Below are 12,654 nucleotides of genomic sequence, written 5' to 3' on the forward strand. Positions count from 1 at the left end.
CTTTGGTGTCAAAAAGATAACTTCTAAAAACTACAAAGATTAGCTTCTACAGACAACCGATCACTAAAGTCATTTAGAACATGGATGCATAATGCAAAGATTTTAAGGTCTGCTTACAGTTGCCATCTCCCACCATTAATTTCAAGAACAAGAAAGTGAAGACTCACTTCAAGGCCGATCTCACAGACCTTCAAATGAACTCTCTTCTGCTCCATTTCTCTGCCAATGCAAGGTTCCAATTTCCCCATGATTTAATTATCTCTGTGCAGTCTGATTTGAGACCCTTCAATGACACTTGCAATGGGTTCAAATCTGCTAGCAAGGAATCCATCTTCTGCTCCAAGTGTTGATCGTGGTCAATCTTGTAGCTTCCAAGCATCTGAACTCTGCCATGTTCTTAGAACAGCATCAGATTCCAACATCTCCAACACAGTTGTCAAGGCTCAGCTTTACAGGGATTCTGTGCTCATTTTGGGGCAACATGAGGACATGCAGTGCAAACATCAACTATATTTATATAGCTTCATGGTTATGATGGGATGCATCATTGAGTTCTTGGCTGCTGAGAGTTGCTGCTGAAAGCAGCCATTTGCATGACATTTTGTAGCTGTTCATCCCATGCATTGGGCATCTGCAAACAGAAACAGAGAGATGAGTCCTGCTAGGTAATGCTGGAGCAAACAAGTATCATTCATACTGGACTATGGGAATGACCAGTTCTATTCATCGCTGGTCGATGCGACTTCTTCTGTTGACATCAGAAAGCATATTTAGCTACTTATCATTTTTGACGGAATCAGCAACTCAGAAAACTTTCCACGGTGTTTGATTTGATCATGTTCTACCAGTTTCTAATGAATAAAAATGTCATGGATCCATTTTTACTGTGCAGGAGCAAGAAAAGCTAGTATGTGATGTCCAAAACCTGATAGATCATTGAACATCAGGAAAACTCTCCTAGATAAAATCCAAGAAATTTTATTGAAATGCATATCAATCAATTTATCTTTCTAAATGTATACATGTATACATCTTAACACTAACAGGGATCAGAGCAGCATGAAGTTGAGCAAGTCGCAGTAAAATAGCTGAATTAAATGGTATTATTACAAGATTAAGCCGATGCAGCTTGAGATGCCATGATCTGCCCTCTTATAAGGGTAGAAAATTATAACCACATTAAGCAAGGTTTGTCACAGATTAGGTTTCCAAGTGAATGCTAAGCAGTTTCACACAATTACTGGGAATTCATGGTAGAAATTATTATTTCTTACCAATGTTTGCATGAGAATATTTTTTTTTTTTAGAGAGAGAGAGAGAGTTCTCAAAGAATCATTAGCCATCTCAGCCTAATGGAAACTAAAATGGACAGCCATCTGAATTGTCCATTGTTTCTGATTTAATATAACCAAACATATTCAAGGAATGATAAGCAAGAATTATCTGAAGACAACACACTCACCGAGTTCACTGCTCTTCTGAATGCATTTGGATGGTTTAGATTGCCAGATATTTCAGCTTGCACCAGTCCTTGTTGAGATAGATGCATTTGAGGATGAACCGCATCAGGCGAGAAACCAATCGCGGATGAAGTCCCGCCATGAGACTGAAGAAACTGTGTCACAGAAACAAGAACATGAGTGCAGATGACTAAACATGCATGTTGATGTGATTCTGATTAGTTCTTGTGTTACATACATCCTTTGAGAGAAGTGATTCTATGTTGAAGTCCAGCCTTGGATTCACAGCTGCAAGCTTCATCGACAGGAACTGTTGCATGGAGGAACACACACAAACAAACAAGCTATCAATTGTCTGATGAAATTAAGAGTTTACATCACCATGGAAATCATACCTCAACCTGCTGCTGCAGTGATTGAACATAGTTGATGATCTCATCAAGCATTACTGCCTTTCCTGTGACCTAAGCCAAACATTATAATGAAGTAAGAATCTTTTATAGGGTTCAGAAACCTCAACTCTTGAGAGAGAGTCAGGTTGAGAGACCTACTTTGCTGCAACCAGGAACAAGTTCCTGAAGGAGCTTCATCCTCTGGCTAATCTTCTCCCTTCTCACCTGAAAATAAACATTCAATCCGTGTGCAGTGAGTGAGGGCATTTCTCGTGCTGAAAGATCAAACGAGTGTGTTCGTCCCAAGACACATGCATCCTTCAATGGTGTCAAGAACCTTACTCTCTCTGCAAGACTGTGGCTGTTCGTTGCCTGGCCGCGCCGAGCTCGAACATGGATGTAGTCTTCCTTTGGTGCTTCTGAGGCATCCTTGTCATGCTTGCCGTTAGGCTTAGCAGTGGAGCTGCTCTGCTCAGCCTTGTGATCAGTGTCCACACTCTCCGTCTTGGCTTCAGCAGCCATTTGTGGGTCTCGTTGCTCCGCTTCTAACTCCTGTAATCAGTTGCAGGCAAAACAAAGAAAGGTAAGATCAAAGAACAGATGAAAACTCGATGGAAAATGGATGACAAGTACCTCGCTGGATCTTCTTCTTTTCTTAGCAGCAAGGTCTTTGGAGGAAGAATCTGCATTCTCATGCCCACCCCCAACCCCACTGGGAACAGTAGCTTCGCCAGGCTCAACATCATGCAACGAGGCATCTTTTGCCATGTTGATATCGATGTTGTGAATCTGAGCACCGGCCAAATGAGATGCGCCAAAAGGAGTCGCCATGCTGCCCAAGCTTGCGGCACTGAAGCAAGAGAACCTCGCAGCTCGCTTGATGAAAGCCGAATCAGCCGGGAAGTGAGACAGGGTTGGGGTGAGGATCGGAGGGCCACTCGGGAGGAAGGTTCCTCCTCGGGACGATGAATCTGAAGGAGTCCAGCCGTCGTCGAACCTTGAAGTCGCAGGAACTGGTTTGGCAATGGCAGGCATATCACTCTCACACAGCTTCCAGAGGCTGGGATTGAAGGAGTCCTCCATGGAACCTCTCTGGTCACCGGGAACGATGCCTACCGATGGGTTCCGGAATTGCCAACCAGAAGAAAACCCAGCATTGCTGTAAGTCAAATGGTGCTCATTCTTCTCCGAGCTGCATTCATCCCTTTCGTTCATGTCCATCTCACCGCTCCTCCCCGCAACAGCTGGATCGATCAAGCTCAGAACACCAGACCTCGATTCATCGAGGCAGTCCAAGGAGACGAACAATTAGGACAAGATCATGTGTTCGATCAAAGAAGGTGGTGGATTAATGGGTGACAGTGGTGAGAGCAAAGACCCCAAGACACAAAAAGGAATTGAACAAAGGACACAGACACACAGCTGTAAGCAGGGTTGAAAAGACAAAAGGCAGGCGCAGAGAATCCCCTCCCCTCCTCTCCTCTCCTCTCCTCTCCTCTCCTCAGAGGAAAATTAAGAAAAGGTGCATTGGGTGAAGAGAGATCACTGTAGCAGAGCCAACCCAGCACACACTAACCACCACACCTCTCCTTGAGTCAGTGCAAGGTAAAAATCCAGCTCAAGATTCCTTTCTACTCCTCTCACCCTCCCTGTCCACCACCATAACCAATTGAAAAGATTTTGTTCTTGCTGTCATCAACTGGTCAAGAACAACTCTCTGGAGGCTGATGCTGTCATGTCTCAGGCACTTAATAAACAGTGAACAGGAAAGAGAGAAAGTGATGGAGGGGAATTGATGGACAAAAGAGAACTTATTTGCATTGTTTATTGCAACTCTGACATACTCTGCATTCTTTTTTGCCATTTCAACTCTGCGGAGCTTTGTTTCTTAACTTGACATGCCACAATCTTTCAGCTTGCCAACCATTACAGTGTTATCATATTAGGATCTTCTCAATGATTTGGGTTACAATAATAACCGGTGTAATGGTTCTTTTTCTCTGGACACAGCGAGATGCCACCACCATCACCAACAATTCCATGGTTTCAAGATCTGTTCGAGACAAGGCTCACCCACAGCTCCACTTCCATGACTTGCTCAGTCTTCAGCTTGATCTCTCCTCCGCAGCTGGAACCAAGAGGTGGTGAATCAAATCCACATTGTGCTCGCAATACTTGGTCAAAATATGCAGGATTAATCAAGATGATAAGATTGCATAAATATATGACAAAGAAATTGGATCTGTCACTGGCCACTATGGATTGTTTAAGAGCTACATAACAGTGTTGGGTGGTGCACAGTGCATAAACTATGAGTGATAGATAAAGATGATGAATGATAAGACATAGGACTTCGTGGGAAGAAGTCTTAAATTGGCATAAAATAAATAAAGTCGGTTGTTTTATGGTCAAAGATTCGACAGATATAAGAAAAATACTTATCATGAGAACATATTATTATTCAACAGTGAGATCTTTGAGGATATTGTGATGAAGACATAACAACAGTTATTTAGTGTTTACACAATGTACCAACAGGGGTATGTTTTCAATGGTAGAATTAAATTTCATCAAACATAGAATGCAATATTGTTTGCAACAATAATTTATCAAACTGTGGGATGCTATGTGGAAGTGCCAACCCTAAAATATTTATGGACATGGCCATAAATTTTGATTGCTTAAAAATCAACTATTACTAATTTCAAACAACTGCTAATATTTAATTGATTTAGAGGTTAGGAATTGCTATCATGTTTGATGTTGATATTTCTTGTTGTCTTGAACACTCAACAAGCATATCAATCACACAAGAAATAGAGAAAGAAACATCAATACACCTCATACCTACAGAATATCCATCCATTCTAGCTTCTCAAAGTTAAGCCATTTAGGTAGGTTTTGCAAGATCATCTCAATGAGCTCTAGGAATAGATTCTTCTGTGACATAATTTGATCTTACCACCGCATGTGAGGCTCTGATCCCTAGCATATTATAATCAAATTCATCGTGATTATATATCGCATTTCGGGAACCGAGCTTGCTTAGAGCCACCAATAAATTAATCAAAATTTCCTTATACTCTTCTTCATCATTGATATAAACACTACAATAGATATCAAAAAACACTAATTGATTACATGGGTCCAAACAAGAAGGCTTCTTTGGCTTTGATTTCACCTAGCATTTTTACTCCTCAAATGTAATGGTCTGTCAATGGAAAAAAGATGACTGACTCAAAGCATAAAGCCAATGGAGCTCAACCTTACTCACGTAGGGAAAAGGGCAGTAGATTCCTTAGATGCCTCACTGGGGATTAGAGTATGTGAGACTTTGTCATCACCCAATGGGCATCTCCCATGTGTCCCAATCCTTTTATATGATTTGGGGCCCTACATGTCAAAAGCTTGGGAAGGTTGTGTGTAGGCTACATATTTAATGTGGCCAACCCCCCCAGCATGACTGTAAAAGAAGAGACTAGTGTGCATGGGATTAGTTGGCATGGCACTCCTTTTGGTAAAAGCTCAAACAAAGGAGCAAACATGGACAGGGTGGGGATTCCAGATCTGTCAGGGTTTGGTCCACCCTAAGCTTTCCACCAAGGACCCCACCATAGATATAGGAACAATTTGTGATACCCCATTTCATCAATTCATTCCCCAGTCCAAGTACATTGCAAAAAGTCTCACCTTGCATGAATGATTAATGTTATGCAATCTTATTTCTATAAAGAGAGATTATTTTGGTGACTTGAATCCTAATTATTTAGAGGCATGTGATTATCGAGAAGTTGACATCACTTGTGAATCATTCCTTATAAATTTTTTTTTCTAACCCTAAGCTTAAATTATATAGCACACACTACTAGTTAGTTTAATCATAGGATTAAAATAGTCATACCCAAGTCCAAGTCCAAGCCATGACATAATGTTTGAGGTTTCAATACCCATTCCTTATATGATAATGCCATTAGTGACTAAATAATTATATTACTACATCAATCAACCACAAGGACTCCATAACATGAACCCAAATGTTATAAATGGAATTAAGAATGCTCATAATTTACACATAATGGATCAGCTCAAGAATTAAATGCAGAAGGAACAAGAAAAAGAGAAACAGGAATGTGAAAGAAAAACTCAATTAGGCACATCAAACTTCACATAAGAGAAAGTGCTCGTCACTATGGGCAAAAATGAAAATAGATGCACAAGATGTTAAGCAAGGTTTCGAACCCTCGATCTACAGATGCGCATGTTAAACAAGATTTCGAACCCTCTGATCTAGAGATGCACAAGATGTTAAACAAGGTTTCGAACCCTCGATCTAGAGATGCACAAGATGTTAAGCAAGGATTCAAACCCTTGATCTAAAAGAATGAGACCTGAATATACATCATCAAACTAACTGGTTGATTGTTCCTATAATGTGTTGAATGAGAGAAGATGTGGTTGGGATTGGGTGATAAATGCATTTCCTCCAATGAACACAACATCATGATGCCATGGGATTCAGCAGGTGCTTCCTTCCCTTACAAACATCTCTTGTAACATTTACCTCAGGACCATTTCTAGACCTCATCCTATTCCCACAAAGGTTTTGTTACCTTCTCTAACATGATATGATCCCATCTACCTTGTATTGGACCTACCCTATTCCCCTTGATCTACAAGAACCCTTATAATTGTAGTTCCTTCTTTCCTGGTAAGGTTGAAAGAGACTTTTAAAGCCATTACCAAGAGTACCATGAATGCACCCACTATCTATGTGAAAGTCCCTTCACAGATATCTGTTACTAGGAGGGAAAAAAGGATAAGGTTGTAAAGTTATGATAAAAGAATTAACATTGAGAAGGGCCGGACAGAGAATTAGAAGTCCAGATATAATGACCAATAGAAAATGGAGTTAATGAACATGCCATTAATTTATCATGGTGAAGAAAGAAAGCATGGGTAAGATAGTGGCAGTACATCTCAACTGCATTTGAAGACCTAACAATGCCATGTGACAACTATTTAAAATCTAAGAGTTTGGTTGTAAGAGTAGGTGGATAGAGTGACAACAATAGTGATGATCTTTTGGGGTCATCAGTATCCTCTCTATTGCAATATGAATCCATTTCAAGATCCCTCAATGTATTTGACTTCAATAATGGAAAGAAGTAAAGACAGATCTTGACTCAAAATATTTTTGCCAGAAACTGGATTTTACTAGTAATTTTGAGCGGTTCTCTCTCAAGTTTTTGATACAGAAGGACAAGAAAGTATTAGAGCTATCTTAGACTCCATTTCATGGATCGCCTCTTTCAGGCATTTCCTTAGATAGAAAACTGCCTTGAAGAAAGTAAATAACAAAACCTAATCAATGTACATTTTGCACACCTACATCCAATAGGAAACATGCTATGGGTAGGGTGGTTAGAAAAATAAAGGTTCTTTGGTGATAATCTATGAACCATATCAAAATAATATAGAAATGGTTACAAACAATATGAACAAGAAATTATATTATATCTTGTAGCTAACCTTGACCTTGAGCCTTTGAGAAATAATCCAACCTACTTGAATTATATCCATGCAACAACAGTTGTTGCATGCTTGATCTTCTCTCTCCTTACTCTTGTTTACATTTGTTCAATAGAGATGAGAACAAACAAACTAGTAGTCTAAAAGTAGAGTGAGGAAGGGGGGCCACCAACCATTTTATGTTACCCAGGATGATTCCCACCTATCAAAGAGTCATAACAATTAATTCTAGCTATCAAAAAGTCTGAATGTTTCTTTTTATTTTTCCAAGATGACTCGAATACAAGAAAGATATATGCATTATATTTTTGGAGAAAATAAGCTTGAGTCACATTAATTTCAGAGTTATGAGAAGATAAATAATTTCTCTCACCTACATTTTGCATATGTTACAACTCCAAAAGTCTAATCTTCATCGAAGTCAAATTTAAGAAAGCATGTGTGTGATTGTGAAGGAGACATTTGAGAAAATATTTTTACAAGGATAACATACCTAGTACCTTGTAACTTCCTTTCTATATTTATCAAGATCACATTACCTTTAATGCTATTAAACAATTTCCATCCAATAAATCACCTTATCAATGGATAGGCAGAAGTGTTTAAAGGATCCTTTGCTTCTTAAACCACACCATTTCCTTTACGATTGTCAGTCATACTGGATGAGTGTTGCAGCACAAATCAACCTGGTGGAATTTCATGGCCACGAAACTGAGAATCCTTATCATAGGATGCTTCTTTTACCAAATGCTTTTGCTTTCAACAATACATATACCTGCCAAAGGAAAGAGCAAGTAAGTCCTTCATATGCACACAGAAAGAGACACAGTAGTTCTCAACAAAGGATGATAGCAATAAAAAGGCCAGTAGAAGAGTCAAACAACAAGTTAAACTTTGTACAAGGAGTTAAACAACAAGCACAACAGTTAACGCTTCCACAATCGACTTGAAAAGATTAAGTTCCTTAACATATGTGGAATCACGATTAAAAGATTTAGTTCACTACTCAAGCAAGAGACACAGATTTAAGATCAAGAAAAGAAAAAAAGGATCATGCTGAGACTTCGATGAATGTTCAAACAAATCAGCTTCCTCTTCATTGGTTCAAACTAAGCTGATCAGTCCCGATATGGTAGAGACCGAAGGTCGAACTGAGGGAGCTTCAGGACCAACAAATAGAAAGCCTGTGAATACAAAGAATATCCCCTGGTAGCAATTTGAACAAATTTGATGGATAAAGCACAAGGAAACCCATCATTCCATCACCAAATCACGACATATCAAGCATAAAAATTTTTCTAATCGTCTACCATTAATCGACAAAGTTAACGCTCAATACAAACTCGTCGAATCCGTTCCAAGTACACCACGAACTTCTCTTTCCTTATCAACTCCCCTCACAAAATCACATTTTTGGCCCCGAAATCGTCGTGTGAATCAGCAATGACTACAAGAACCATTAAATTGAAGACAATCAAGATTACCCTAAGTCAAAATCGCAACGAGATGAAACCAAACAGAAAAATTATGGATGATATCCCACCGAGCAGTTCGACTGCGGCACCGAACTCCGCTGGAAACGGCGAGAGGGATGATGAGGTGAAACCCTACCCTTTTGCCGCCGGAAGGAGGGAGAAACAACGGAGATTGACATATTTCTTTCTTGAATTACTAGAAAAATAAATAAAAAATAAACAAAAATCGTATATATATATATATATATATATATAATCGTACTTAATCAGATTACATTTGAAATTAAAATAAGCTACATTTGATCACAAAACCTATTAAAAAAATTATTTTTAATAATCAATTTCCTATAAAATCTTAAAAATAGAAAAAAAAGAAAGATATTAATTAATTTAGAATTATGCCTTGGAAGTTTAAGTTGGTTTGGTGGAAGCTAATTAAGCTATACTTGAAATTTAATTAAGTTATACTCGATTACAATATCGACTTAAAAAATCTAAAATTTTAATAATTAATTATTCTAAAACTATCAAAAAAATACTAATCGTCTTATTTGTTATAAGAAAGTATGTGTTAGTTTAGTAGAAGTTGATCAAGTTACACTCGATCACAATATTGATTCAAAAATTCTAAATTTTGATAAAATATTATAAAATTAAAAAAATTAATTATCTTAAAATTATACTTATTTAGTTTCGTAGAAGTTTAGATTGCTTTAGTGAAAATTGATTAAGTTACGCTCGATAAAAAATCTTTAATTTTGATCATTAATTATAATAAAATAAAAACAAATACTAATCAACTTACTGTAATGCCCTAATGGTTCTGTGGCTGTTTAGATTAGTTGAGTAGAAGGTGATCAAGTCACACCTCCAAATTGAATTAAGTTATATTTGATCATAAAATCGATTCAAGAAATCCTAATTATTATAATTAATTAGAATATTAAAAGAAATCCTAATGGTTCTTATGTGAAACTTTTTGTTGATTTAGTGGAGGTTAACTCAATTATCCTGAAATTAAAATAAGTCACACAATCAATATAAAAAAATCATCAATTTCAATTAGTTTTTTTTATCATTTATAATAATAAAAAAAAGATGCCCCTAAATATAAACCAAGTGCTACACCTACAAAGTGATAATAGAATCTTTACGACTCAAAAGGACAACCACAGGTTCAAAACAAACATTTATAGTCCACATAAAAGATAGTAAATGTGTATATCATATGAATGAAGTTATTGTGCATGCTAGGTTTGATTGATTCAATAGTGTTTCATTAATAATCCCTACATAAAAAAGGTAGTTGTTAGCTACATTAGAATGTGAATGGTTGTATTATCAATAAATATTCTCATTGAGAAAAATAAGATTTGCATCATTTCTCAAAGATGTGGATCTATTATTTTACTTGTTTTAATCACTTGTAATTCCTATGTCATATTGGTATTAAATAAATAGATTCATAGCTTTTTAAATTTGGAAAAAAGGACTGATTTCAGTATAAAATAAAATCCTCTTTCGTGGCAAGAAAACAAGACAAAAAAAAAACAAAAACAAAAGAGAGAGAACAAAATGATCTGTTTGAATGTTGGCATCAAATCTGTCCAAAAGTCACCATCCCACCTCTTCTTTTTTCTTTTTTCTGTCTTTCCTCTTGCTTAAATTCTTCTCCATTTATTTTACTTGCTCTCATTTCCACCACATCTCCTCCCATTGCTAACCCACAATTAAAAGAAAAAGAAATTAAAATATTGAATCATATAACTATTTTAATGCACGTTGCACTCACCAAAAGATTCCCTGCCACCGTCCGGCTTGGATCGGCTGTAACTCGCCAGACAGCTGCTTTCCACGTGGCCAGTGACAGTTTCCCAAGTGGAAATGAGCTGTCTTAGCACTGAAGTCTCGAATACACAGTGTGACGGCTCCCCTCCGCACCGTCGGCTGTGACTTCCCAGAACAGCTTACGCGTGTCACGTCGTCCTCTCTCCACCGACGTGTATTGTCCAATATGTAGTTGCCACGTTGCAAGAAACTTCAGAAGCTTGCCCAGTGTCGGACAGCAGATCCGTATCGTATCAACTCATCAGGGATCGGCTGCACTCTCCCGAACAGCTTCTGAACCCGTTCTTCCCACACGACAATCTAAAGGCAAGAGTAGATGTCATGATCCAATGATGCAATGCCACGTGCAACAAGGGTTACGAGAGTTGCTTCGAAACGAACAGCTGATCCGGACCCACATGTCAATCACGTGCTTCGCGCGTGCGGACCTTCCTCTTCACCTCAAAATAGATGCTTTGCGCCCCCCTCGAGATCTGGAAGACGGGGCCAGCTATGGCGAACGCCTCCGACCTCTTCCTCGTCGACCGCGTGCCCCATCGCCCCGCCCCTCCGCCGATCCCCCGCCCCACCGCAGCCTCCATCGTCTCGCACGCCCTCCCAGACCCCCTCGATTTCTCCGGCTTTCGGTTTTTCGAGGAGACCTCGGAGGGGATCGCCTCCTCCGGTGACTATGCCTCGCGACTGGGGTTGGGATTCGAGAAGGATGACGACGGGGGGCATGTCGACCGCGAGGCGGACTGGGCCGCGGACGACTTCTTTTTCGGCCGGAGGATGAGCTCCCCCTCCGCGTCGATCGAGTTCTCCAGGGCTCGCCCCGTCGATTCGGACGGCCTGCGCGTCGTCGGCTACGAATCAGACTCCGACTCCGACGAGCAGCAGATCGTGGCGATCGGCGCGGATCTTGACGATGGCGAAGGACGGGATCAGGCCGTGTCCGACGACCTGGGTCTTCCCCTTCGCTGGGACTGCCTTCGGTTCGGCGAGAACAGGAGGGATCCGAACGAGGATTTCGAATGGGAGGAGGTCGACGGCCGCATCGAGGAAAGGGATGCGATCAGTGTCACGATCGTCGGCGATGAGGAGAGATCTGAGGAGATTAGAGACCTCGATCACAACGAAGACGGGGGTGGAGATGTCGAATGGGAGTTTCTCTTGGCCGTCAATAACTCGGGTAGAAACCCGATGGACCCCGAGGACGTCGGGGTATACTTCGTCGACGAACAAGAGGGCTTGGGCGATGCTTCCGACTATGAGGCGTACGAGGTCTTGTTCGGGCAATTCGTCGAGCACGATAGCAACTTCAAGGGAAGCCCGCCTGCAGCCAAATCGGTGATAGAAAGCCTTCCGTCGGTTCTCCTCACGGAGGAGGATGTTGCCAAGGCGAACGCGCTGTGCGCGGTTTGCAAAGACGGGATCTTGGTCGGGGAAAGAGTCAAGCAGCTGCCTTGCTGCCACCTCTACCACGAGGACTGCATCTTGCCGTGGCTGGGGATCCGGAACACCTGCCCCGTCTGCCGGTTCGAGCTGCCGACCGACGATCCCGAGTACGAGAAGTGGAAGGCAAGGAGGGCAGGTGGCATCGTCTCCGACGACGATGACTCGCAACTCAGGGTTGATTTTGAAGTGTTACCTGAAGCTTAATGCCGGTAAACCAAGCAATTTCTACGTCTCTTCAATTACATAGCTTTCAGTTCTGATATGTTGTACTGAGGTAACCACAATTCATTGTTCTTTTCTTGGACATTGTTGTTAGTGGTAATCAAACCTTTTTCTACCTTTTTTTCCTCCATAAGAGATGTTTCAAGATATGTTATTGTACACCAATACGGATATGAATTGTTGTGGCTTGTAAGATAGTTTTTGATTGATGCATAAAAAGGTTTCTTCCGGATTGGATTAGTATGTACTAATACCATATCTAATGCTACATCATGACATAATGTACAGCTT

General features: G+C 40.2%; 2 protein-coding genes across 4 annotated transcripts; one reads left to right on the forward strand and one right to left on the reverse strand.

Moving 5' to 3' along the window:
- Window positions 1-72: 72 nt before the first annotated feature.
- On the reverse strand, window positions 73-9,054 carry LOC135588212 (transcription factor bHLH49-like). Of its 3 annotated transcripts, none has more exons than XM_065080213.1 (10): window positions 8,925-9,050; window positions 8,725-8,828; window positions 7,959-8,156; window positions 2,486-3,980; window positions 2,195-2,404; window positions 2,012-2,077; window positions 1,856-1,924; window positions 1,699-1,770; window positions 1,463-1,615; window positions 73-631 (listed from the first exon to the last, which is right to left on the reverse strand). In XM_065080213.1, exons 4-10 carry the CDS (start codon window positions 3,071-3,073, stop codon window positions 545-547), a joined length of 1,245 nt encoding a protein of 414 aa, XP_064936285.1. In that variant the 5' UTR covers window positions 3,074-3,980; window positions 7,959-8,156; window positions 8,725-8,828; window positions 8,925-9,050; the 3' UTR covers window positions 73-544. The 3 variants fall into 3 exon arrangements, with proteins under 3 accessions (XP_064936285.1, XP_064936286.1, XP_064936284.1); XM_065080214.1 differs by having other exon boundaries at window positions 8,692-8,828; XM_065080212.1 differs by lacking the exon at window positions 8,725-8,828 and having other exon boundaries at window positions 8,925-9,054.
- Window positions 9,055-11,174: 2,120 nt separating this feature from the next.
- LOC135588214 (uncharacterized) lies at window positions 11,175-12,591 on the forward strand. Its single transcript, XM_065080224.1, has one exon. The coding sequence runs from the start codon at window positions 11,197-11,199 to the stop codon at window positions 12,343-12,345; it is 1,149 nt and encodes a 382-aa protein (XP_064936296.1). The 5' UTR covers window positions 11,175-11,196; the 3' UTR covers window positions 12,346-12,591.
- The last annotated feature ends 63 nt before the right edge of the window (window positions 12,592-12,654 follow it).

This window comes from Musa acuminata, chromosome BXJ1-8 (genome assembly GCF_036884655.1).
Source record: "Musa acuminata AAA Group cultivar baxijiao chromosome BXJ1-8, Cavendish_Baxijiao_AAA, whole genome shotgun sequence".
Classification (NCBI taxonomy): Eukaryota; Viridiplantae; Streptophyta; class Magnoliopsida; order Zingiberales; family Musaceae; genus Musa; species Musa acuminata.

Coding starts and splice junctions, on each gene's coding strand:
- LOC135588214 (XM_065080224.1), top strand. CDS start 11,197: ATGGCGAACGCCTCCGACCTCTTCCTCGTCGACCGCGTGCCCCATCGC.
- LOC135588212 (XM_065080212.1), bottom strand. CDS start 3,073: ATGGACATGAACGAAAGGGATGAATGCAGCTCGGAGAAGAATGAGCAC. Junction 2,078..2,194: donor GCCACAGTCTTGCAGAGAGA/GTAAGGTTCTTG, acceptor GTTTATTTTCAG/GTGAGAAGGGAGAAGATTAG. Junction 1,771..1,855: donor CACTGCAGCAGCAGGTTGAG/GTATGATTTCCA, acceptor TCCATGCAACAG/TTCCTGTCGATGAAGCTTGC.